The sequence below is a fragment of the Pecten maximus genome, chromosome 19, assembly GCF_902652985.1.
Source record: "Pecten maximus chromosome 19, xPecMax1.1, whole genome shotgun sequence".
Classification (NCBI taxonomy): Eukaryota; Metazoa; Mollusca; class Bivalvia; order Pectinida; family Pectinidae; genus Pecten; species Pecten maximus.
Genome location: NC_047033.1, coordinates 28,245,025 through 28,269,482, shown reverse-complemented (window position 1 = coordinate 28,269,482; position 24,458 = coordinate 28,245,025). Strand labels below are relative to the sequence as shown.

Genomic DNA, 24,458 nt, shown 5'->3' with positions numbered 1-24,458 from the left:
TGTTATCGTAAAGGAAATCCTGGGTGACAGACAAATGTCCGGTAAGTGTTATCGTAAAGGAAATCCTGGGTGACAGACAAATGTCCGGTAAGTGTTATCGTAAAGGAAATCCTGGGTGACAGACAAATGTCTGGTAAATGTTATCGTAAAGGAAATCCTGGGTGACAGACAAATGTCTGGTAAGTGTTATCGTAAAGGAAATCCTGGGTGACAGACAAATGTCCGGTAAGTGTTATTGTAAAGGAAATCCTGGGTGACAGACAAATGTCTGGTAAGTGTTATCGTAAAGGAAATCCTGGGTGATAGACAAATGTCCGGTAAGTGTTATCGTAAAGGAAATCCTGGGTGACAGACAAATGTCTGGTAAGTGTTATCGTAAAGGAAATCCTGGGTGACAGACAAATGTCGGGTAAGTGTTATCGTAAAGGAAATCCTGGGTGATAGACAAATGTACGGTAAGTGTTATCGTAAAGGAAATCCTGGGTGATAGACAAATGTCGGGTAAGTGTTATCGTAAAGGAAATCCTGTGTGACAGACAAATGTCCGGTAAGTGTTATCGTAAAGGAAATCCTGGGTGACAGACAAATGTCCGGTAAATGTTATCGTAAAGGAAATCCTGGGTGACAGACAAATGTCTGGTAAGTGTTATCGTAAAGGAAATCCTGGGTGACAGATTATTTATTCATGTCTTCCATTTGTCAATAGGATCATGTCTCTTTTAGAAATTTCAGGAGTCAAATATCACTTTTTCTTAGATGTTAGAAAGGTCAACCCTTTCATAAAACCTACTTAAAATCATCCTATGGGGAGTCAAAAACTTAAAATCTTCCTGAGAGGGGAGTCAACAATCTACTTTTAATGTGCTACTGGATGCCCTAGTACAGTCCAAATTGTTTGGTAACTGATATTGTTATGTTGTATGTAACACTTGATCCTGTTTAAGTGTAAAGGCATAATCTTTCCATTTTATATCATGATTTTGATTGCCAACTGCCCCCCTCCCCCCAAAAAAACAAAAAAACTGATTTGTAAAATCTCTATCAACCTTTATTATCGCCTATCTTTCCTTCCTTCATTGATCAGGTTCGGGGCGTAGGTTTGTGATCTCGGGGACAGCAGATTTTCAAAGTGCCGTTCCCCAAATTTCCCAGCTGCTGGATCGAATGCATGGGACGAAGCAGCATCTCAACCAGCTGTGGCAGGTGAAGCGCCTCCGCCTGGAACAGTGTCTACAACAACGTATCTTTGAGGAAGATGTTGAAAAGGTAGATATAACTTATCATAATTATCTCCCCTGATCTGATATATATATAACTTATCATAATTATCTCCCCTGATCTGATATATATATAACTTATCATAATTATCTCCCCTGATCTGATATATATATAACTTATCATAATTATCTCCCCTGATCTGATATATATATAACTTATCATAATTATCTCCCCTGATCTGATATATATATATAACTTATCATAATTATCTCCCCTGATCTGATATATATATAACTTATCATAATTATCTCCCCTGATCTGATATATATATAACTTATCATAATTGTCTCCCCTGATCTGATATATATATAACTTATCATAATTGTCTCCCCTGATCTGATATATATATAACTTATCATAATTATCTCCCCTGATCTGATATATATATAACTTATCATAATTATCTCCCCTGATCTGATATTATATGGGTTAATTATCCAATACTTTGATCAGATTAACGTTAATGACACTGATCTCTCACAGAAAATATAAGAAATTGTTGTATTTGACAGGAGTTATCTCCTCTTTTTTTATTAAAAAAAATGATATTATGCAGCACGTTCTATCAAAAGGATTGAACACCCAGCTGGGCCTGTATCAGATCTCATCTTGGAATTAAAGATTGTGGTTTTGTAACCATCATGTAATTAGTTTTGATGATTCTTTTCAAAAATGAAGTGTTTGAGAAAAAAATTTATATCATAATTGAAATTTAAATGGTAGTATGGTGTTGATTGACAATGTGATTAAGGGGAGACAACCAGAAAGGGTTAGTGTTGATTGAAAATGCCATTAACCATTTCACCCCTACTGACCATATTGGACTTCAAATGATGAATCAATGGCAGAGTCAACTTAAGTTTCTTGGGGTTGAAAGGGTTAAGGGGAGATAACCAGAAAGGGTAAGTGTTGATTGACAATGTAATTAAGGGGAGATAACCAGAAAGGGTTAGTGTTGATTGAAAATGCCATTAACCCTTTCACCCCTACTGACCATATTGGATTTCAAATAATGAATGAATGGCAGAGTCCACTAAACCAGAAAGGGTTAGTGTTGATTGACAATGTGATTAAGGGGAGATAACCAGAAAGGGTTAGTGTTGATTGACAATGTGATTAAGGGGAGATAACCAGAAAGGGTTGGTGCTGCTCCGTCAGTCGAGGTCGTTATAATTACATGTTATATCTGTTGTGTTTCCTCAGATGTTTGAGTGGATCTCTCACAACAAAGAATTATTCCTCGTCAACTACACAGAGATCGGGACATCACATCAGATGGCCGTGGAACTGGAGACTGAACACAGCCAGTTCGCTAACAGTGCTGTGGTAATACATCTCAACATTTATCTGTGATTGGTGTTCATGTCCCAGGGAAAAATTCATTGAGTATTCAGTGAAAATGCATGTCTGTACTAGTGTAGAAGCAAAATTTCAAATCAAAAGTTAATGGGAAAAATTTCAGTACTTAAACTGAATTCAGAGTAATTGTCTTTTTTTGTTGCTTTTTTTTAAAAATAAAAACCCAGCCATTTCAGTATCAATATTGAATTCAGCAGTTTGGAAAAGAAATCCTCATATCTGTTAAATTATAATGAAAAACAGCTGTTTCAGTATTTTAAGAATCCTACATTTTCAATGACGAATGTACGTTTGATATTTTCAACAATGATATGAATTTCAAATAAATTATTTCTTTATATGTATATAACCTGGTTCTATTGGTAGATCTTATATTAAAGGATTATTTGAGAGAAGTGTTCAAACATTACATGTTGTGTCATCTTCATCTTTGAAGACATCTTAAACTTTTTCTTTAGTCTTTAAATTCAGAGAAATGAGTACCCTCGCATGTTGTGTATTTACAGAATGTTTATGTAAACATCACACGAATACTAAGCATGGCCCAGCGACTATGTGACGCAGGGCACTACGCATCCAACCAGATCCGCATGCAGGCTACGAGACTGGAGCGTGAGTGGAAGAGCCTGGCTGCAGCCTTGGATGACTACAGCGCGGTTCTGTGTATGTCTGTAACATTCTACAAAAAGGCAGAACAGGTAAATGGTTCAGGTATCTGACAGATAACTTTATTACCAAGGTGTGTCTGGTGATCGACGACCATTCAGGTGTCCGTGACAGATAACTTTATTACCAAGGTGTGTCTGGTGATCGACGACCATTCAGGTGTCTGACAGATAACTTTATTACCAAGGTGTGTCTGGTGATCGACGACCATTCAGGTGTCTGACAGATAACTTTATTACCAAGGTGTGTCTGGTGATCGACGACCATTCAGGTGTCGTGACAGATAACTTTATTACCAAGGTGTGTCTGGTGATCGACGACCATTCAGGTGTCCGTGACAGATAACTTTATTACCAAGGTGTGTCTGGTGATCGACGACCATTCAGGTGTCTGTGACAGATAACTTTATTACCAAGGTGTGTCTGGTGATCGACGACCATTCAGGTGTCCGTGACAGATAACTTTATTACCAGGGTGTGTCTGGTGATCGACGACCATTCAGGTGTCCGTGACAGATAACTTTATTACCAAGGTGTGTCTGGTGATCGACGACCATTCAGGTGTCCGTGACAGATAACTTTATTACCAAGGGTGTGTCTGGTGATCGACGACCATTCAGGTGTCCGTGACAGATAACTTTATTACCAAGGTGTGTCTGGTGATCGACGACCATTCAGGTGTCTGACAGATAACTTTATTACCAAGGTGTGTCTGGTGATCGACGACCATTCAGGTGTCCGTGACAGATAACTTTATTACCAAGGTGTGTCTGGTGATCGACGACCATTCAGGTGTCCGTGACAGATAACTTTATTACCAAGGTGTGTCTGGTGATCGACGACCATTCAGGTGTCCGTGACAGATAACTTTATTACCAAGGTGTGTCTGGTGATCGACGACCATTCAGGTGTCCGTGACAGATAACTTTATTACCAAGGTGTGTCTGGTGATCGACGACCATTCAGGTGTCCGTGACAGATAACTTTATTACCAAGGTGTGTCTGGTGATCGACGACCATTCAGGTGTCCGTGACAGATAACTTTATTACCAAGGTGTGTCTGGTGATCGACGACCATTCAGGTGTCCGTGACAGATAACTTTATTACCAAGGTGTGTCTGGTGATCGATAAAGCACAGCTTTTCCTTGTTGACAGGATTTGATAGATATTTCTATGACAATAGAAACAGTGCCAATCCTAATAAGGTGTCAACGTGAAGTGGGATTATTTCGTTTAAGTAAATTGTATGAATATCTTGATGTAACAGACATTTGGTTGGTGTCTTTAGCTCACCAGTTATGAGTAACAGTGAGTTAATGCTGGACCCCCAGCGTCAGCGTCGGTGTCCACCCTAAGACTTTAAAGTTTTTGGGGCAAGTTTTCGGAAAGCTTGTAATTCCAAAAGTACACACCTCATGCCCTTCTTATTTGGTTTATACATTCATATTAGAGGTCTAGGAGTGATGTTTCTTCAAAATTTGTAACATGTTAATGTATTACCTTCATATGATCACTGTAGATTTACTGCCAACAGCTGACAAAGTTTTCAGTTTTGAATTATTTGTTTAAACTTATTCTCCCCTTTCTACATACAGTACCTTGCCCAAGTGGTAGGATGGCGTCAGGCTTGTGAAAACCCTGAAATTCCTTCTTTAATAGAAGAGTTGGAAACGGCTCTACAACAACATCAAGGACTGATAGAGGCTATTAGTCAGGCTTACGCAGAGGTATGTATACAGTAGTAGGGCCTCAATATAAATAGGACATATATACAGTAGCAGGGCCTAAAGTATACAGAGTATCTATTCAGAAATAGGGCCTTAAAATCTATCTATACAGTAGCAGGGCCTTAACAAATATAAGGTCTGTATACAGATGCAGGGCCTTAAAATATATGAAGTATGTAACTAGATAAAATAAATTTACTGATTTGAATTAAGTTTCATGGAATGATTTTAAATTGTAACCAATAATACCTGTAAAATTTCAGTTTGTTTAGGTTGCAAAAGTATTCCATAGGTTGAGGGTATTGACTTGAGTTGTTTCCCTTTGTTGACAGGTTTGTGGGGATGGAAAACAGTTGTTGGACACACTTCAGACACCGGTGACCTCTAGTAGCATCAACAGTCTCACCGCCAAGGCAGACTACTCCGAGGCTGCAGGGCACATACTCGATGTTGTTCACGAGGTGTGTGAGGTCATCACTGGTGTTAATTCATATCTTATTTAAATTGGACACTCTAGTCAAAACAGACTTTCTATTGATCCCAGAATCTAATAAAACTGTGTTATCTGTCAAACTCTGTAAAGTGAACAAATACTTTGATTTTAGTGTCAGTTGTTTAAACTAGTTTCAAAAATTTTCAATATTAGATGAAAAAAAAAATCATAAATTCATTTTTTATTAATTTTGTAATATTTTGAATACATGTTATACATCATACTTAAATACAACTACATATGGTTGTTGTTATAAGACGGTCGGTGGAAATATTTACTATCACATATACCTTGTTGATATTTTGGGAAATTAAGATAGGAATTATCGACCTACATGTACACGGTTCAACTAGACAACTAGACAAGAAGAAAAACAAAAACAAACAAAAACAAAAACAAAACACAGAGACAGACAAAAACAAACATAATCAATTGAAAACGTGTTTGTTTAAAGAAAATTTTGGCAGAAATTTGATTTCTCTAACAATGTAAAATCCCTTTTTAGATTTTTTTTTTTTTTTTACAGTTTTAGGGCCTTAGAATTAGATATGTAAATAGGAATTTTCCGAGTTTGAGATTTTATAAAATGTATAAAATTATTCTCATGTATGGGTATTAAATTCTTTTTCTTGTATCTATTGTGGCAAAATTACATAAAATAATGTATTATGTTTTGCAAAATTCTTTAATGCGACTGCATTTACAATGTGTGGATTATGTGTCAGAAATTTTGGAATTATGCAATTTTGAATACAGCATTACTTTGTGCTAAATGTCACATAAAAATACCAGACAGTTTGACAAAAAATTGTAAAGACATTTACTGTGTGACACTGTTAAACAATGTGTTGTGTGATTTAGGTGTTGGCCCATCAACGCCACCTGGAACAGATGTGGCACACGAAGAAAGTCAAACTTCATCAGCGACTGGGACTCCGGCTGTTCCAACAGGACGTGAAACAGGTAACACATACTTGGTTATCCTTAGATAAGCCTCCTCTTGTGTAAAACTTAATTGTTGTATTTATCCTCAAGTAAGCCCCCTCCCTTAGTGTAAATGTTTAGTACTGTATTTATCCTAAAAAAAACAGCCACTCATAGTGTAAAAAAATAAGTTACAAAAATCAGTTAATATATTTATCCTTGACTAAGCCCCATCCCCTGGTGTAAAAGTTATTAAGTTTAGTTAAAGCTTATTTCTGAACTAATTTTAGCTTATTTTTTCAAAATTTATGATTTTGCAAAACAGAAGAGGGCTTATTTATGTGATCTGGGACTTGTTTGTGGGCAGGAGCATCAAATGTTTTAGTCTGATAACCATACACCTTATAATAAGTCATCCCATCTCTCACTGCAGCAACATTACCAGCAAATTGAAAAAAATATTAGAATAACTCTACTGTGAAATTCTTTGTTACAACTTTCATGCATCAAATATTTTTGCTCTCTCTCTCTCTGCAGGTTATAGATTGGCTGGATAACCATGGCGACGGTTTCCTACGTAAAAACACATCTATAGGACGGAGTTTACAGAGAGCCAAAGCACTACAGAAAAGTCACGAACACTTCGAGTCCGTAGCTCGAGTAAGTTCCGTTTTCTTCGGAAAATAGTTGAATATTTGATTAGTGAAAGCTTTCGCATCCTCAATCCTCGCCACTGACAATATGTTAACGCTGTTTAATTCTGTTTTAGAACACGATAACCAACGCGGACAAATTGTTGGCAGCAGCAGACGAACTTGCCCAGACAGGAGAATGTGACCCAAAAGAGATCTACCGTGAAGCTCAGGAGCTCGAGGAAAGGATGGGAAACTTTCTCACGGCTCTGGAACGACGTCGTGGCACGTTAGAAATGGCTGTCTTCTTCTATACACATGTCCACGAGGTCAGTATACAGCACCAACAAAGTTTTTGATAAGTTTGGAGTCTTTATTTCTGTGATGTCTCTTTGATTTGTGGAAACACCTGAAAAAACTTCACATGAAGGTGTTAAAGCAAAGTGGAGCACAGTTCTATTCCTGAACTTTGGAAAATCATAAACAATTTACTACTATCCTACATCCTTAACCATTTAAATTTACATGCAGAAACTTTAACCTTTTAAATTCCAAATGTAAAAAATAAATAAATAAATAAATAAAGAACTAAAGTAAATAAATAACTAGATAAATGTCTTTGACAACACTTCAAGCACTTTTTAGCTGATGGAGTGGCAGTCATTCCTTCCCTTGTTTATGACATTTAAATTAAATGAATTTGAATTTTACAGTCACCCAATTTAAATTTTGGATACAAAATAATTGGGTAAAAATTGAATTAATTGCACCAAAAACAGAATTGTAAAAGTTTTTGACTATTTGTATCTACAGTTAACATCATGGCTTGAGGAACTACAACAGGAACTACAGAGTTCAGAAATAGCTGATACCGTGGAGGGGGCCGAACAGCTACTCGGACAGTTTAATCAACAAAGGGAGACAACTATTGAGGCTGCTATCAACACAGTTAGCGAAGGAGAAAATTTGCTTGAAGAAATAAGGTTTGTACTATTTATTTAGTTTTCATTTAAAAGTTGATTTTTATTATTTCATTTTTTAGCCCACCATCTAGATGGTGGGCTATTCAAATCGCCCTGCGTCCGTGGTCCGTGGTCCGTCCGTCCGTCCGTCCGTCCGTCCGTCCCTCCGTCCCCCCGTCCCTCCGTCTGTCCGTAAACAATTCTTGTTATCGCTATTTCTCGGAAAGTACTGAAGGGATCTTTCTCAAATTTTATATGTAGGTTCCCCTTGGTACCTAGTTATGCATATTGCATTTTGAGACCAATCGGAAAACAACATGGCCGACAGGCAGCCATCTTGGATTTTGACAATTGAAGTTTGTTATCGCTAATTCTCGGAAAGCACTGAAGGGATCTTTCCCAAATTTCATATGTAGGTTCCCCCTGGTGCCTTGTTATGCATATTGCATTTTGAGACCAATCGGAAAACAACATGGCCGACAGGCAGCCATCTTGGATTTTGACAATTGAAGTTTGTTATCGCTATTTCTGAGAAAGTACTGAAGGGATCTTTCTCAAATTTCATATGTAGGTTCCCCGCGGTGCTTAGTTATGCATATTGCATTTTGAGACCAATCAGAAAACAACATGGCCGACAGGCAGCCATCTTGGATTTTGACAATTGAAGTTTGTTATCGCTATTTCTGAGAAAGTACTGAAAGGATCTTTCTCAAATTTCATATGTAGGTTCCCCTCGGTGCTTAGTTATGCATATTGCATTTTGAGACTGATCGGAAAACAACATGGCTGACAGGCAGCCATCTTGGATTTTGACAATTGAAGTTTGTTATCGCTATTTCTGAGAAAGTAATGAAGGGATATTCCTGAAATTTCATATGTAGGTTCCCCCTGGTGCCTAGTTATGCATATTGCATTTTGAGACCAATTAGAAAACAACATGGCCGACAGGCAGCCATCTTGGATTTTGACAATTGAAGTTTGTTATCGCTATTTCTGAGAAAGTACTGAAAGGATCTTTCTCAAATTTCATATGTAGGTTCCCCTCGGTGCTTAGTTATGCATATTGCATTTTGAGACTGATCGGAAAACAACATGGCTGACAGGCAGCCATCTTGGATTTCGACAATTGAAATTTGTTATCGCTATTTCTAAGAAACTAATGAAGGGATATTCCTGAAATTTCATATGTAGGTTCCCCCTGGTGCCTAGTTATGCATATTGCATTTTGAGACCAATCAGAAAACAACATGGCCGACAGGCAGCCATCTTGGATTTTGACAATTGAAGTTTGTTATCGCTATTTCTGAGAAAGTACTGAAAGGATCTTTCTCAAATTTCATATGTAGGTTCCCCTCGGTGCTTAGTTATGCATATTGCATTTTGAGACTGATCGGAAAACAACATGGCTGACAGGCAGCCATCTTGGATTTCGACAATTGAAATTTGTTATCGCTATTTCTAAGAAACTAATGAAGGGATATTCCTGAAATTTCATATGTAGGTTCCCCCTGGTGCCTAGTTATGCATATTGCATTTTGAGACCAATCGGAAAACAACATGGCCGACAGGCAGCCATCTTGGATTTTGACAATTGAAGTTTGTTATCGCTATTCCTCAGAAAGTAGTGAAGGGATCTTTCTCAAATTTCATATTTAGGTTCCCCTTGATGCTAAGTTATGCATATTGGATTTTGAGACTAATCGGAAAACAACATGGCCGACAGGCAGCCATCTTGGATTTCGACATTTGAAGTTTGTTATCGCTATTTCTGAGAAAGCACTGAAGGGATCTTTCTCAAATTTCATAAGTAGGTTCCTCTTGGTGCCTATTTATGCATATTGCATTTTGAAACCAATCGGAAAACAACATGGCCGACAGGCAGCCATCTTGGATTTTGACAATTGAAGTTTGTTATCGCATTTCTCAGAAAGTAATGAAGGGATCTTTCTCAAATTTCATATGTAGGTTCCCCTTGGTACCTAGTTATGCATATTGCATTTTGAGACCAATCGGAAAACAACATGGCTGACAGGCAGCCATCTTGGATTTTGACAATTGAAGTTATCGCTAATTCTCATAAAGCACTGAAGGGATCTTTCTCAAATTTCATATGTAGGTTCCCCTCAGTGCCTAGTTTTGCATATTGGGACCAATCCAAAAACAACATGGTCGACAGACAACCATTATCGCTAAATCTTAAATTTTATATATAGGTTCCCCTTGTTTGAAAAGTACTAGCTATAGAGGGCTGTTTCTGAATTTACACAGATTAGTAAGACTTAGAGGAAAGGAAAAGTAGAGAAAAGATCAATCTGACATGGAACCTATGAAGATCATTCAATGGTGGGCGCCAAGATCCCTCTGGGATCTCTTGTTTCATATTGTAAAGGACTTCAAGGATATATGATTGAAGAAGTTTCTGTAAAACAAATCAGTCCTAGATAAAACGTTAAAATAAGGGCCATTCCATTAAAATATCTACCTGGCCCCAATAAGGGCCATTCCATTAAAATATCTACCTGGCCCCAATAAGGGCCATTCCATTAAAATATCTACCTGGCCCCAATAAGGGCCATTCCATTAAAATATCTACCTGGCCCCAATAAGGACCATTCCATTAAAATATCTACATGGCCCCAATAAGGGCCATTCCATTAAAATATCTACATGGCCCCAATAAGGACCATTCCATTAAAATATCTACCTGGCCCCAATAAGGACCATTCCATTAAAATATCTACCAGACCCCAATAAGGACCATTCCATTAAAATATCTACATGGCCCCAGTACTCCACAATAAATCACTTCTATACATGGTTGGATTACCTTCCTTTTACTTCTATGTAATTTATTAAATAAATTCTATAGGTGGTACCCCTTCACCAAACCTGGAGTCCTGGGGTGGGGTAGATGTTTTACTGGAGTCATGGGGCGGGGTAGATGTTTTACTGGAGTCCTGGGGTGGGTAGATGTTTTACTGGAGTCCTGGGGTGGGGGAGATGTTTTACTGGAGTCCTGGGGTAGGGTAGATGTTTTACTGGAGTCCTGGGGTGGGGTAGATGTTTTACTGGAGTCCTGGGGTGGGGTAGATGTTTTACTGGAGTCCTGGGGTGGGGTAGATGTTTTACTGGAGTCCTGGGGTGGGGTAGATGTTTTACTGGAGTCCTGGGGTGGGGTAGATGTTTTACTGGAGTCCTGGGGCGGGGTAGACGTTTTACTGGAGTCCTGGGGCGGGGTAGATGTTTTACTGGAAAAGCCCTTCACCAAACCTGGAGTCCTGGGGCCGGGTAGATGTTTTACTGGAATCCTGGGGTGGGGTAAATGTTTTACTGGAGTCCTGGGGTGGGGTAGATGTTTTACTGGAGTCCTGGGGCAGGGTAGATGTTTTACTGGAGTCCTGGGACGGGGTAGATGTTTTACTGGAAAAGTCCTAATAGACCTGCCTTATTGCCGAGTATTCCGAACTATATGTTCCACATAAATTATCTTGCTTGCTGTATAAGTCATCAACGAGATGGATCTGGGGCAGTAACAACTCGCATTAATTCACTTTTGTTGTGACACTGGAAAATCACCAACTTGTTAATTACCTCAAGGGTTGATGAAAATGACCCTCAACCATTGTATATTATTTTTAGGACTGATATTTTTCAATTGTCAACTAAACAATGAAATCTCTGATTGTTTCTATATTTGAGACATAAATGGAAATGTCCTTCTTTTGTCTGCCATTGTATGATTTTGTACCACTTTCCTCCTTTATTTCAGTCCTTTGTACACAAGCTTTTAAGCACCTATGATTGGCTTAGGCACTTTGATTTCAATTTTTACCGTAAGAATAAGTACTGTTCAATTCACAATTATATTGATAATTTAAACTGTGATAATTTGATATGAACTCTTTCTGTACTTTATGTTCTTTCCGGATTCCATACCAGAAGTAGTTTTTAGGCTCGCCCCCAGAAGTGTAAACAAAATGGCAGACTTCATGTGTATTTTTGATGTGTTGTTTTTTCATATAGAAACAAAAGGTTAGAGTTATCTTTGGACGTTATTGAAAAATATTTAACTACATGTAAATTCTAAAATGAAAATGTAGCTGTTTTTAACAAATTAACATTCAAATAGCGTCAGCTTAGCCTGTCAGCTATTGTTGTACCAAACTTTAGTTGACAGTGAGGAAGAGGAAGTTTAAAATTACGTCGACTATAGTTATAGGAAATGAGATAGTCGACAACAGTTCTTAAAGAGTTAAACGACAGCAACATTTTGGTAACAGTGACAAATTATTGAAGATGTGATTTGCTTGGTTTTATCTGAATAAGGAATAAAGGTTTGACGCAGTCCTCAAAAATCCTTTATAATGAAAAATTGACCATACAGAATTGTAAAAAACTTGACAAATTATAAAAATCAAAACAGGATCTGTTAGACGTTTGAGCAAATGAAGAGATTCAAGAAATATTAAAAGATCTTTTACATCACTGACGAGGTATATAACTGGCACCGTAAAGATATCAGTTTAATAAACACAAAAATGAAAACAATTCTCATAGAAATATTCACTTAATATAAGAACAAGATCAATATAGAAAATCTAGTTCAAATATTGGTTTAGATTTGAAGGGTGCTATGTTTTAAATGCCGGCATGACCTGTAATTGGCTGTAGCCTGATCTCATTGCAGGCGTATTAATTTTGAATTGATAATTGTACTGATTTGTGCCAGTTCCAGAAGCCATGGGCCCCATGGGCCTTTTCTTAAAAGGGCTTTCTATTTGACAAAGCTTATATTACCCAGTTGTCCTGATAGGAACTAGTTAACATTAAGTCTATGGTCTCATTCCCCTTTTTAATTCAAAATTGGTCACAGGACAGGTGTTGTTTTTTATTTTCATTTAATTTCTTTAAAAATTCTTTATTTTGTTGGAGTTAACTGCTATTTACTTTGTTGATTCCTGAATATTTTGTTAGAAATTATCTTATTATGCTGCTCTGACTCAGTGTGTTAGATTGTGTACAGTAAGAAGAGGTTTGTTTTGTTTTCAAGGGAGATAACTCTTCTGGTGTTAAAGCTATTGATTTGATATTTTAAGAACTGTGTGTGTTTGGTATAAACTCCTGTTTCTTGGCAGGTCTAGATCTACATTTATTAGGTCTTTATACCTGTAAAGGGGTCATAAGCGACCAATTATGATTACCTTTTGTCCAAAGTTGTGTGTCGTAATCAATTTACATTTTCAACATCTACTCAATAACCAAAAGGCCCAGGGTCACAATATTGTACCAGTGTAATGCTAGGAGAAAGGGCTACCAAGTTTGTTCAAATCAATGACCTTGACTAACTCTCAAGGTCACATAGATAAGTGGTCTTATAATTTTTCAACAACATTATCTCAATAACCTTGAGGCTCAAGGTCAAAATATTACGAAAGTAGCACCCTGGTCAAATGTGTTCAGTTCTTGATTAAAAAACAAAACACTTTCAGTATGTATTTCAGAACTCAGTTGACTACTTTGATATGTAATTTTACTGTACAAGTAAAAATTGTACCCACAGTCTACATTTATCTCTAGTTTTACTGTACAAGTAACAATATTACCCACAGTCTACATTTATCTCTAGTTTTACTGTACAAGTAACAATATTACCCACAGTCTACATTTATCTCTAGTTTTACTGTACAAGTAACAATATTACCCACAGTCTACATTTATCTCTAGTTTTACTGTACAAGTAACAATATTACCTAGTCTACATTTATCTCTAGTTTTACTGTACAAGTAACAATATTACCTAGTCTACATTTATCTCTAGTTTTACTGTACAAGTAACAATATTACCTACAGTCTACATTTATCTCTAGTTTTACTGTACAAGTAAAAATATGTACCCACAGTCTACATTTATCTCTAGTTTTACTGTACAAGTAACAATATTACCCACAGTCTACATTTATCTCTAGTTTTACTGTACAAGTAACAATATTACCTAGTCTACATTTATCTCTAGTTTTACTGTACAAGTAACAATATTACCTAGTCTACATATATCTTTAGTTTTACTGTACAAGTAACAATATTACCTACAGTCTACATTTATCTCTAGTTTTACTGTACAAGTAACAATATTACCTAGTCTACATTTATCTCTAGTTTTACTGTACAAGTAACAATATTACCCACAGTCTACATTTATCTCTAGTTTTACTGTACAAGTAACAATATTACCCACAGTCTACATTTATCTCTAGTTTTACTGTACAAGTAACAATATTACCTAGTCTACATTTATCTCTAGTTTTACTGTATAAGTAACAATATTACCTACAGTCTACATTTATCTCTAGTTTTACTGTACAAGTAACAATATTACCTACAGTCTACATTTGTCTCTAGTTTTACTGTACAAGTAACAATATTACCTAGTCTACATTTCTCTCTAGTTTTACTGTACAAGTAACAATATTACCCACAGTCTACATTTATCTCTAGTTTTACTGTACAAGTAACAATATTACCCACAGTCTACATTTATCTCTAGTTTTACTGTACAAGTAACAATATTACCTACAGTCTACATTTATCTCTAGTTTTACTGTACAAGTAACAATATTACCTAGTCTACATTTATCTCTAGTTTTACTGTACAAGTAACAATATTACCTACTAGTCTACATTTATCTCTAGTTTTACTGTACAAGTAACAATATTACCTAGTCTACATTTATCTCTAGTTTTACTGTACAAGTAACAATATTACCTACAGTCTACATTTATATCTAGTTTTACTGTACAAGTAACAATATTACCTAGTCTACATTTATCTCTAGTTTTACTGTACAAGTAACAATATTACCTAGTCTACATTTATATCTAGTTTTACTGTACAAGTAACAATATTACCTAGTCTACATTTATCTCTAGTTTTACTGTACAAGTAACAATATTACCTACTGTCTACATTTATGTCTAGTTTTACTGTACAAGTAACAATATTACCTACAGTCTACATTTATCTCTAGTTTTACTGTACAAGTAACAATATTACCTAGTCTACATTTATGTCTAGTTTTACTGTACAAGTAACAATATTACCTAGTCTACATTTATGTTTAGTTTTACTGTACAAGTAACAATATTACCTAGTCTACATTTATCTCTAGTTTTACTGTACAAGTAACAATATTACCTAGTCTACATTTATCTCTAGTTTTACTGTACAAGTAACAATATTACCTAGTCTACATTTATATCTAGTTTTACTGTACAAGTAACAATATTACCCACAGTCTACATTTATCTCTAGTTTTACTGTACAAGTAACAATATTACCTACTAGTCTACATTTATCTCTAGTTTTACTGTACAAGTAACAATATTACCTACAGTCTACATATACAGTTGAGTGTAGACTAAAGGTTACACCCAAGTGCACTCCGAGTGCACTCCGTTTGGACTTGGAGTGCACTCCTTTGGACTCCAGGTAAACTTGGAGTGCACTCCAAGTGGACTCCGAGTCTACCTGGAGTCCTATAAGACACCATGTCTGCCCCGGGTCTATAATCAGACTATATCATATATAAATATTAATACTTTGATGCTTTTAATATAATTTATTATAAATAAATAGATTTTTACAAATTACTTTTGTTCTGTTCATATTACTATTTACATTTGTTTAGTCTACTAGGAATATTTATTTTATTGTCAATACATGGTAATAATGCCTACATGTTAAATCTATATTTATTAAGATCCATAAAATACAGTTATACAATTTATGCTATAATCAGGTTTTTATGAAAGTTAATTGCTTATTATTTCATATTTTATTAAGTAATTAAACTGTATTTCATTTTATTAAGGAAGTAAAAAATTATTTCAATTAGAATATTTACTTCTGTACACATATCATGACTTTAAAGGAAGCTTAGATAATGTATCTATATTATGTTATTGATTATTCAAAATATTGAAAGTTTACAGTATTTAATGACTTATGTGGGTTTTTTAATAAGACATTCTCTACATGAAAGGAAAATATAACTACAGATATGTACTCAGTTCAGGCAAGTAATTATAAAATAAACATAATCAATATAGTTTATATAGGTTTATATTTTTAAATGTATTGTTAAAAAGTATACATTTACAACTGTAAATATTTACGAGCATTACCTGGTTAAAATAATGTTCTGACATAATGTACACACAAGTATGAAGTTCTGTACTACCCATAATAAATGACAGTATCTGTTATAATTGCTATTATTATTGGCCATGCATGACTGACTCTGGCCTGACACACCTGAGAACTGTGCCAGGTGAGTTTTAGTAGCCAGCTACAGGTACTGTCCTGGGTTCACAGAAATACCTATGTCCATATTTGTTGTTGTATGGCTTCAAATGATGAAGCTGTGCAAAGCTGGGTGTGTAGCCTCAGGCCATCAGAACAGTAAGATTATCTCCTGACCTGAAGGAAAGGATTGTAGCTCTCCATCTGAGAGGCCTTAATCAGACCAAAATTATAAACGAAATACCGATATAATTAAGGTGGAAATGTCAAAATAAGCTGTAAAACCATTAACAAACTGGTAAACAGGTTTTAGAAGACCAACTTTATTGAAATGAAGTTATTCTATACCGAAATTAGAAAGTAAAAATAAGCTGTTTCTTATAACATTGTAACCTGTCTAAACTGTAAGTCATTGAGACTAAACGTATTGGCCGGTTTATGCAGGTGTCCGGTATGTAGAGGTGAAATGTTGAATGATACAAGTTCAGAAAAAAATAATGTAAATCAAATTAAGAAATGACGCAGTTCTTATCTTGTTATATTCAAAAATATAAAGACATTGCTTTAAGAAAAATATTTGTAAAGAAAGAGATTAAAGTAAAAAAAAATCAGTATAATTCCCAAGGGTATAATAAATGTAAATTCACCATTTCCCAAAACCAACCTATAGCCCTATACCCGTAATTAGTACACATTGTTCTCGTCCAGGAAATGGGATCATAATAGGAAACAGGAAACTGCCTGAGGTACAATTTGCCCCGTGGCAGTTGGACACTGGCAACCTATGTACCATTTACCTGTAAAACTTACCTGTTGGAACTACATCGTTTTCTATTCCTATGCAGTCAATATCTATCATCGATGTGTCACTCATACATGTAACAGATACAGGTCATGAATGTACAATGGTTGTTCAAGACAATTATAAAATCATAAAGTTAAATGTTTAAACTTTAAAAAAAATTTCATAAGGTAAGCTGCAGTTAGTGTATGGAATGTTTGATAAGTATTTACTTATAACTCAAACATGGAAATCATATCAATCTATGGTGATTTACATTATAATTCACTTCTTATACTCTATACATACTTACATTATAATATTAAAGACACAAAGTAATAGTACCAGTTTGAAATAAAATATCTTTTGTTATGTTTTTTTTTATATATATATATGATAATGACTTATAACTGTTGTTGTAATAGTATTTTAATAGTAATGAACAATCATATCATTTCAAAAGTGTCAGATATAGACAGTCACAAGTCTGTACCTATATTCTTTATGAACTTGGTATATAGGTTAGCCCGAGTTTCCTCTGGCCCTGACACCATACCAGACATGGTGTCAGGGCCAGAGGAAACTCGGGCTAGGTAAAGGTAAGGTGCGATGACCAGTTTCCATCTAACAATTAAGGGGGTCTTTATCTAGTTAGATGACTGTGTGTACACCTGTCCTGATCTTCACACCTTATAAGGTAAACTTGGAGGAAGGGGTCATTATTGGGGTCAGTGTACAAGTCTGTCTTTTCTCCACACCCCTGTAATCACGCTTGATATACAGGTAAATATTGATTCTGGAAGGAGGGGTTGTATCTTACATAACAGTTGAAAGAACTCCATGTATGACCTGGATTTAATAAGGCAAGTTTAACAAACCAAAAAAAACGGTTGGTTTACCAAATGGAAATGTAAGTCTGATGTTCAACTCTAAACAAAACTAGACATTGGATCCAGAATATGCTATCAAGGTGATAAAAAACAAGCTTTCTTTTGTATTGTATGTTAAGTAATATATATACTGTTGGAAGTAAAGTATTTGAAATATTAAAAACAGTAGTACTTTGAGTACAAGATAGTTCCAGTACACATTCAGACTCTACATTTTGAGAGACCACAACCAACTTGCCAAATACATTTCTGTTTATTCCCAATTCTATTCATTTATGGCGTGGCTTGTTAAAATTCTTCAAATGAAAGGAATGCTGTCATACATTTTTCAACAAAGTGCCATATCTATTCAGTCACTTATATAGGGTTTTCTAATAAAAAAAATCAATTATATTAGATGCATTGTTTGTTAACCAATTAAAAATTAACCAACGAAATTATATGGTATATACAAAGATAAAACAGTAACATATATCTTATTGTTACATGTTTTAGGAGTCTTAATTGTATATGAGTATACATCTATATATAAACATTATGTGTATATGTACTTGGTTACATGTACATGTGATACATGTGGACCAAGGTAGAATTGGGGCCTGATAGGACTCCAGGTAAACTTGGAGTGCACTCCAAGTTTACCTGGAGTCCAAACGGAGTGCACTCGGAGTGCACTTTGTGTAACCTTTAGTCTACACTCAACTGTATCTCTAGTTTTACTGTACAAGTAACAATATTACCTACAGTCTACATTTATCTCTAGTTTTACTGTACAAGTAACAATATTACCTAGTCTACATTTATCTGTAGTTTTACTGTACAAGTAACAATATTACCTAGTCTACATTTATCTCTAGTTTTACTGTACAAGTAACAATATTACCTAGTCTACCTTTATCTCTAGTTTTACTGTACAAGTAACAATATTACCTACAGTCTACATTTATCTCTAGTTTTACTGTACAAGTAACAATATTACCTAGTCTACATTTATCTCTAGTTTTACTGTACAAGTAACAATATTACCTAGTCTACCTTTATCTCTAGTTTTACTGTACAAGTAACAATATTACCTACAGTCTACATTTATCTCTAGTTTTACTGTACAAGTAACAATATTACCTACAGTCTACATTTATCTCTAGTTTTACTGTACAAGTAACAATATTACCTACAGTCTACATTTATCTCTAGTTTTACTGTACAAGTAACAATATTACCTACTAGTCTACACCAGGCGTAATGTACTTTAAGATCTTCCTCATCACATACACCCTATCTGATGATGGATAGCCATTTTTTTGTGTGTACCTTAGCGTTGCCCAGCTATTACAAATGTAGATGTTCAGGAGAAGTCATCATGAAAGATTTTTTCCCATCCATCTTGGTGATTCTGTGGCTGGCCCAAGGTATTGTTGTAGTAGAGGGTCTGGGTGTGTAGTTTAGGTTCTAGGCTCATGCTGTCATGGTTGTATATCTGTATTAGAAGTTAGGTGGATCATATTGTAGGTTAACAGGCATATCATGCCATGAAATGTTTCCACCTTTTAGTTGTGGTAAAATTAGCAAACAAATTAATTCTAATTTAAAAAAAAAATCCCCCAAAAAAAACAAAAAAAAAAAAAGGAAAAAAAGAAAGAAAAAACGATGTTTCTATAGATAGTATGGAAATTTCTGAAAAAACAAAAAGTTAAATATTTGTTTTCTTTCCTTAGGTGGAACATCGTCTGAAATTAAACGCACAGAAAAAAGGAAAATATTGATGTTTTTATAGTTCTTTACAAAAAGTAAATAATATTTAAGTTCAAATGTAACTTTCCTTTCATTATTTAAGCCCACCATCATCAGATGGTCTGCTATTCAAATTAGTCTTTGTCTAGTGTCTGCCATCTGTCTGTCGCTCCATCCGTCCTTAAACAATTCTTGTTATCACTATTTCTCAGAAAGTTGTTCATGGATCTTTCTCAAATTTTCCCATGGTCCCTGGTTACTGTTTTGAGATCCAGTTTTCCATGGATCTTTTCAGATTTTATTTGTAGGTCCCTTTGGTCCATTATTGTGCAATGTAAACTTTGAGACTGATTGGAAAACAAGATGGCTGACAGGCGGCCAGCAGCCATTTTGAATTATGACGGTTGAAGTTTTTCCTCTTATATACACCACCCTGAGGTCCGTCCCCAGTCGTTTAGTCCCGGGTAACATCAGGGTAGATAACTCTGTACTCATCAGACACCAAACCACTGTCTGTCTGAAGTGCTGACTAACTTTCTCTGTTATATACACCGCCCTGAGGTCCGTCCCCAGTCGTTTGGTCCGGGGGAACATCAGGGTAGATAACTCTGTACAGACACCAAGCCACTGTCTGTCTGAAGTGCTGACTAACTTTCTCTGTTATATACACTGCCCTGAGGTCCGTCCCCAGTCGTTTGGTCCGGGGTAACATCAGGGTAGATAACTCTGTACAGACACCAAGCCACTGTCTGTCTGAAGTGCTGACTAACTTTATACACCACCCTGAGGTCCGTACCCAGTCGTTTGGTCCGGGGGAACATCAGGGTAGATAACTCTGTACAGACACCAAGCCACTGTCTGTCTGAAGTGCTGACTAACTTTATACACCACCCTGAGGTCCGTACCCAGTCGTTTGGTCCGGGGGAACATCAGGGTAGATAACTCTGTCTGAAGTGCTGACTAACTTTATACACCTCCCTGAGGTCCGTCCCCAGTCGTTTGGTCCGGGGGAACATCAGGGTAGATAACTCTGTACAGACACCAAGCCACTGTCTGTCTGAAGTGCTGACTAACTTTATACACCACCCTGAGGTCCGTCCCCAGTCGTTTGGTCCGGGGTAACATCAGGGTAGATAACTCTGTACAGACACCAAGCCACTGTCTGTCTGAAGTGCTGACTAACTTTATACACCACCCTGAGGTCCGTCCCCAGTCGTTTGGTCCGGGGTAACATCAGGGTAGATAACTCTGTACAGACACCAAGCCACTGTCTGTCAGAAGTGCTGACTAACTTTCTCTGTTATATACACCACCCTGAGGTCCGTCCCCAGTCGTTTGGTCCGGGGGGAACATCAGGGTAGATAACTCTGTACAGCCTGAGGTCCGTTCCCCAGTCGTTTGGTCCGGGGGAACATCAGGGTAGATAACTCTGTACAGACACCAAGCCACTGTCTGTCAGAAGTGCTGACTAACTTTCTCTGTTATATACACCGCCCTGAGATAATGTGTTATTTCTTGACTCTCCCACTCAGCGTTACCAGGTGCAGTGTGTGAACACACGACTACTGCACGAGTTACATGTGATTTCCCTGGTCCGTGTGTGTGGCTCGGTGTGAATATATTTCTAACCATCCACATGAGTGATAAGTATAGCCAAAATCTAACAGCATCACAACACATGGAACTGATAAACATTGATGGAATTACGAGAAATATTTCTCTGTGTTTTCTTTCACTGTAAAAAATAACGGATTGATGGAAGTACCTTAGATAATTTACAACGCTCCCTGTACGTTTGGATGTATGAATTATCACAATGATCACAGCCAAGCTGGAATTGTAAGATGACTTAGGTTATATACAAGTGGAACTGATTGTGAAGTTATTTATAAACGTAATTGTGAAATTTCACATAAACTTCATATAAACAGTTTCTAATGAACTGGACAGAATTCAGTATTGATGTGTGTTAGCATGAGGCAGCTTTGCGGCAAAGTTATGACAATTTAGAAAAATATTTATTTAACTACTTTACATCTGAATAATAATCCTGTAACCATTTTGACAAATTGACTGAAATATTAATATTGCTGACCCTTTTAAGAAAGATTTGTGGAATTGTCGTATTTTGGGGGAAAACAATTTGGAAGTACCAACAACTCTGGAAGAAATCTATCAATATTTATTTCTTTGACTCGTGTAGAAAACATAAATTGACAGATTCACAGAATTTGTTGGAAACTTTTATCAAATTCTGCCAATAGTGTAGAATTGTGTTGCAGCAGTAAGCGTGGTATGTGTATTGATTGTGTGTTTTCGGACGGCTTTCCCCACTGGACTGATATATACACAGATCTATACTAGGATCAGGTTTTCCTATGGGACTACCTATTACAGGAAGACGAGCTAACAACCACCATGTTATAATATAGGGTTGTTTGAGACTGTTTATTGCACCGACAAGCTTTGGATCTTCTGATTTTATTTCTGCTGTTTATATGGAGCTTGGGATCCAGTTGGAATATTAATGTGTTGTAATTATTTATGTATCTGCACATTGTTTGTCTGTAGCCTTCGAGGTGAGTCGGGAACTGTGGAAGGAAAAATATGCTGAATCCGAAGAAATATTTCATCAATATTTGTTTGTCATGTCTTGACTGATCAGTGTTAATCACTGTTACACGGATGCTTGTTATTCTGTACAACATTGATTGGGATATTTATAGTAACACGATACTCAGTCGTCACAGGACATCTGATCAATTTTTCTTCCAGCGTTGATGGGATGTTCATAATCAACAATTTCACGTTTGCTTAAATGTACTGAAACAAGAAAAGTCTTCAATATTTGTTTGTAGTTTGGCGAAATAGATGTTTGCTTAAGTGTTTTTGGGAGACAGATTTTTTGTATGTGCACATTCTTAGCATATTTATTTTGATTCAACTCACCTGCTTCTCATATTGTACAAGTGTTTCAGTGACCTAGATTCATCGGAGAATCAATCAGGACCCAAAAGTTTATTAGGAACAACCTTAGATACTTACCTTTGGTCACATGACCAAATTAGATATTCAAAGATGGTTAAAGATGACCAAAAGGCATAAAGGTCCCGCGAGCATATATCATTTGATGTTTTGTGATGTTACCAATGAGAATAGTTTTAGCCTGTGCCTGCCCTGTAGGTAGACTGTTTTACAGGTAGACAGGTTTCATGTGTAAAAGTATAAAACCTCGTGATCATTAAGCAAATTGTGCTACTGTAATGCACAGCTATATACATGGTGTAAACAGGATTTTCTTCTTACAAACATTCCGGCATTGTGTATTCTATTATACCGTACTTAGTAGGCGGACCAGGGTGAAATGAGCTTAGTGTACGTAAAGAATGGAGCTCTCTAACTGGGATTGATTTTAACTTACAGACCAGATTCATTTTCGTGTGGAAGAGGAAAGTAATTTGGATTGAACCTGCTGTAGTTAAACTTCCAAAACGCTGCTGTTTTTGTTAATTATGAATTAGTGGTTGTGTTTCTGTACACACAGCTTGAGTTTCTACTGTTGGAAGAAAGTTTGATGGAAGATTGTGTCTAGTTAAGATTTACACTTAATGTTGTGCTAAAATGTGAACGTGCGACACTGTTGGATATAAGTTTTTACATCATTGCAGATATAAATTATTACATCATTGCAGAAATAACTTAATACATCATTGTGAAACTTGTATCTTGTTTTGGATTCTGCTTATTCCTGAAGGAACAAGCCCATTTTGGAATACATGTAAATAAACATCAATATTATCTGACAGGAGAAATTGACTTCTGGAGTCTGTGTATAAACATCTGTTAGGAAATTGACTTGTAATGAACATCAGCTGATGTCTGTATCAGTGTCCATTTCATCTGTTATATTTCGGCATTCTTCAGTGAGAAACACAGCTGGTCTTTTGTTAGGTCCGGGGATTCTTGTTGATCAACTTTTGGAATGTCACATGTATTTTCACCGTCATTATCAGAGTCTATACCAGCGATACACCAGAACTTCATCACTGTGACGAAAATATTTACTCCAGTGTTAGTAAACTGTCCTTTATACTATATAGTAAAGTGTTTGATAGCTGTTCAAGATTAAGCTGTTCTAGATTTATGAACACAATAATATTGCATTTATTAACAGTAGATATGGATCGTTATATATGATTACAAATTGTTTTAATCCCAGATTTTGTTGACATCCATCCCCCCCCCCCCCCCCCCCAAAAAAAAATATAATTATCAATATCAATACCTGAATCGAGGAGCAATGCCTTATTTTCAAGCCATATTATAGAAAAATTGACTCAAATAACAATTTTTATGGATCCTGTACTTTCTCCATTTTTAAAATGGAATCATCCAGATATTTGGAGTAGACTAGTCTAAAGCACTGCAGGGGGGGTGCCTGTTGGTTGGTCATAAATATGTCACCTTTATGTGTTCAGTATCTCATTAACAGTTGAAGTAACCCTGACTGAAATTCTGTTGATGAAAGTTGTAAATTTTTATTGGCAAAAAGTTAACATCATAAAGTTTCTGTCGGTAGCTTCATTTTTAATCGAAAATAATTTTTTTGGTACAAGTATCAATCACTGATGTGGAAAGAAGTCAATTTGATGTCAGATTCATATTCTCACCTGCCAGGTATCCAGGATCAATATGGGACTACGTTTTTCTCCGACC

The 24,458-nt window shown here is 36.1% G+C and overlaps 1 protein-coding gene across 1 annotated transcript in view; it reads left to right on the top strand.

Annotated features, from left to right (window-relative positions):
- The window catches only part of LOC117317924 (kalirin-like), a gene marked incomplete at its 3' end in the record, with an annotated part of 212,002 nt that overhangs the window by 23,507 nt on the left and 164,037 nt on the right, over positions 1–24,458 (top strand). Inside the window, 9 exon segments of the mRNA XM_033872893.1 lie at positions 1,085–1,266; positions 2,482–2,604; positions 3,144–3,335; positions 4,899–5,030; positions 5,363–5,491; positions 6,385–6,486; positions 6,985–7,107; positions 7,217–7,408; positions 7,893–8,062. Coding sequence (XP_033728784.1) covers positions 1,085–1,266; positions 2,482–2,604; positions 3,144–3,335; positions 4,899–5,030; positions 5,363–5,491; positions 6,385–6,486; positions 6,985–7,107; positions 7,217–7,408; positions 7,893–8,062 — 1,345 coding nt within the window.